The sequence below is a fragment of the Phaethon lepturus genome, unplaced genomic scaffold, assembly GCF_000687285.1.
Source record: "Phaethon lepturus isolate BGI_N335 unplaced genomic scaffold, ASM68728v1 scaffold26599, whole genome shotgun sequence".
NCBI classification, from domain to species: domain Eukaryota; kingdom Metazoa; phylum Chordata; class Aves; order Phaethontiformes; family Phaethontidae; genus Phaethon; species Phaethon lepturus.
In genome coordinates this window covers 1,173-4,042 of record NW_010565936.1, presented here as the reverse complement: position 1 = coordinate 4,042, position 2,870 = coordinate 1,173, and the positions used below count along the sequence as shown (strand labels likewise).

General features: G+C 57.6%; 1 protein-coding gene across 1 annotated transcript in view; it reads right to left on the bottom strand.

The window, feature by feature from the left end:
- Positions 1 to 2,087, bottom strand: part of LOC104627208 (homeobox protein aristaless-like 4) — a gene marked incomplete at its 5' end in the record, with an annotated part of 2,859 nt that extends 772 nt beyond the window's left edge. The window contains one exon of the mRNA XM_010295337.1: positions 1,959 to 2,087. Coding sequence (XP_010293639.1) covers positions 1,959 to 2,087 — 129 coding nt within the window. The remainder of the gene's footprint in view (positions 1 to 1,958) is intronic.
- Positions 2,088 to 2,870: the final 783 nt, after the last annotated feature.

The following is a 2,870-nucleotide window of genomic DNA, read 5'->3' as shown; positions in this document are numbered from 1 at the left end:
AGGTACCCTCCACAATCCATATGCCAGCCCTAGCAGGGGCAGGGAGTGCTGGAGACTAATTCACAGGGGAGCGGGACTGTGCTCCTGCTCTGCCATGTTGTCTTTCTGCTTGTCTGTTCCCCTCACCCCCAGCTATGTCTCCTTTTTTTTTTTTTTTTTTTTTTTTACCATGAGCACTTTCTGTAGCTCTCAGCACAGGAAACCTGGTGTCACCTACAGTGTTTCTGTGGATCTACCCGCTCTAGAGGGAACAGGCAGAAAGGGACGCTGCGAGATCACCAGTCCATCCTCCTGCCCCAGCTCAGGGTGTCTGTACCTGGGCAAGAGCCTTTTTGCACCAGACAGATGTGCCTGTGGGAGCGGAGTTGCCCGCAGCTGCAGCACAGGCAGTTTCCCTGCCCCACTCCCCAGCAGGGCTCACTGCCCATTGAGGAAGCATCTCCCACCCTGCTGCAGAGCAGAGCCCTGCGGGGCCACCTCGCGCGGCCATCTGGGCTCCTGCGGCGTCACTCATTAGATGATATTGCAGAAGAAGAGAGGGGGGCTCAGTGTTTGCCAGCAGGAGTAGGTGTGCTGTGGCGGGGGGACAGGCATGCAGGATGAAAGCGGGGAGGAGGTGAGCAGCTGGCTGAAGCAAGAGAGCAAAGGGCCCTTCATCCCACCACTCTGCTGCATCGCTTGCCCTTGGGCCCTCTCTGATCTCCTACCTCCTGCAAATTGCTTTTCATTTTTTTGATCTCTAGGGCTGGGAGAAGAGGGCAGTGCAGAGGGAGGGTGCAGTGTAAGTTACAAAGGCAAGAGAACGGAGTGCTGAAAAGGCAGCTGAGAGTGTCCTCCGCTTGAAAAGCTGCTTTGGCATCTCTTAGCTGTTTCATAAGGGCTTCTTGTTCAGTTCAGGGGAGACGCCAAGCAGGAGAGAGGTCAGACGCCCTTGGCTTGGCTGCGGGGGAGCTTTGGTGCAGTGCTGGCTGGGGAGGTAGCTGACAGCCGGGGCGTCAGGCAGGGAGGACTCCCAGCAGATCTTTGAGGACAAGTCGAGTTCAGAGCATCGCTCCTGCAAAACTGTGCCCTCGAGCAAATTCTGGGTGGCAGGAAGAGGAATCAGCAGGATGGAGAGAGTGCTTTGCGGGGGCACAGCCTAGCCCTCGAGCTAAGAAACGCCCGTTCGTCCTGGCAGCCTCTGAAGGCAGCGTTGTGAAATGGGGGCTGGCTCAGTGCTTAGGAGGCTACTGTGGTGACAGGTTTTGCAGGATGGGAGGTTAAGGAGGGAGGTAGCTGTGTCACCTGCGTCCTGCGCCAGGGCGGGAATGGTCTTGACAGTCCCCCAGGATCAGCCCCAGATACCCCAACAAGGCTGCTCCCACCCTTCCTTTGGAGCACAAACCCACAGGACCCTTGGAAAGCATCCCCAGATGTCACCGAGCATGCTGCAGGTACCACAGCCCATCGCTGGGAGACGGCTGTGGGAATCTGCCAGGGAAAAACACTTTTGTCCCATCTCCTACAGAAGGGGCATGGAAACCTAGACATGGCAACAGGAAGCATCCTGGGAACTGCTGGTTTTCATAGCCTTTCAGGACCTTTTCCAAGTCAGTGGGGAGTTAGTGGGCAACAGCGCACATGGTGGGAGCAGGACAGTGTCATACGATGTGCTGAGCAGGGTGACCGGTGCCCAAAGGGTGGCTGCACTGCCTCACACAGCGCTGGGCTTGGAGCCTACTTTAGAGATGGCTGCACTGGGCCAGGGCATGAGGGAGCTGGGCAGGACACCAGCTGAGTAATTCCTGGCCCTTTCAGCGTTTGGAAATACAAGCCCAGCCGCGGTCCTCTTGCAGCCTTGCCTGAGGGCAGGTGGATGAACCCGAGAAGTGAAGCATCACCTGGAGGGGACTAGGAGCAGAGGCAGTGTGTCCGGCAGGCATGGGGACAGGCGGACCGGGGTGGGGTGATGCGCTTACCTGGGCGTAGTTCTCAGCACGGGTGAGCAGGGGCAGCTCGTAGGCGGTGGAGAAGTGGGTCCGGACCGGCTGCATCTGGCCGAACCGCTCCCGCTTGCGCCATTTCGCTCGCCGGTTCTGAAACCACACCTGGGGGAGAGGGTGACAGGGGGATGTGAACAGGGGGGCCAGTGGTGGCTGGGAGCCCGGCAGCCCCGGGAGCTCACTGGCACGTGGGGCTTTGCCGGGTGGGTGTCTGTGCGTGGTGTGAGGACAGACTGGTCCATGCACAAGCCCCTGCAGGAGCGGCAGTCCTGCCCCACATCCCCAGGGATCTGGGGCCAGCCTGCACTCCCAGACTGGGAGCAACTCAGACAAAAGGCAATGCCCAGCTTTCAGTGTCCTGCCTGGCTGGGTACATTTGCAGCTCTTGCCTCCCGCTGCCTGGTTTGCCCTGGGACAACCCATCTCCCTCGTACCCCTAAACCAGCGCTACCCAGGCGCTGCCCGCAGCTCTCATGCCATCAGCCAGTCTGAGAGAGAAGTGTGAATACATCTGAGTACAGTTCTCAGGCGAGAAGCATGAATACATCTGAGCTTGCTGCCACCAGGCTGAAACCAGCAATGCTGGGGCTTTCCCCAGGCCTAATCCTGGCTGTGATGGTGCCATTGGCTAAGAGCTCGCATTTCTCACTGAACTCTCTGTCTTATTTTCCTTAACAACTGTTAAAAAAAATAAAATGTGTAACATCCCTTCCCTTCTTTAGCTGCAGGAAAGGACAAGTGCCCTCTACAGAGTTACGTGTCCTTTGCTTTACGCCGAGTTTTCTTTGCAGGGTTCGCAGCTCTCTGCCTCACAGCGCCGCTCACATCCCTTCAAGGCAGAGGAAAGACCAAAACCCTGTTTCTGCTCTTATTTTTACTGGCTTGACA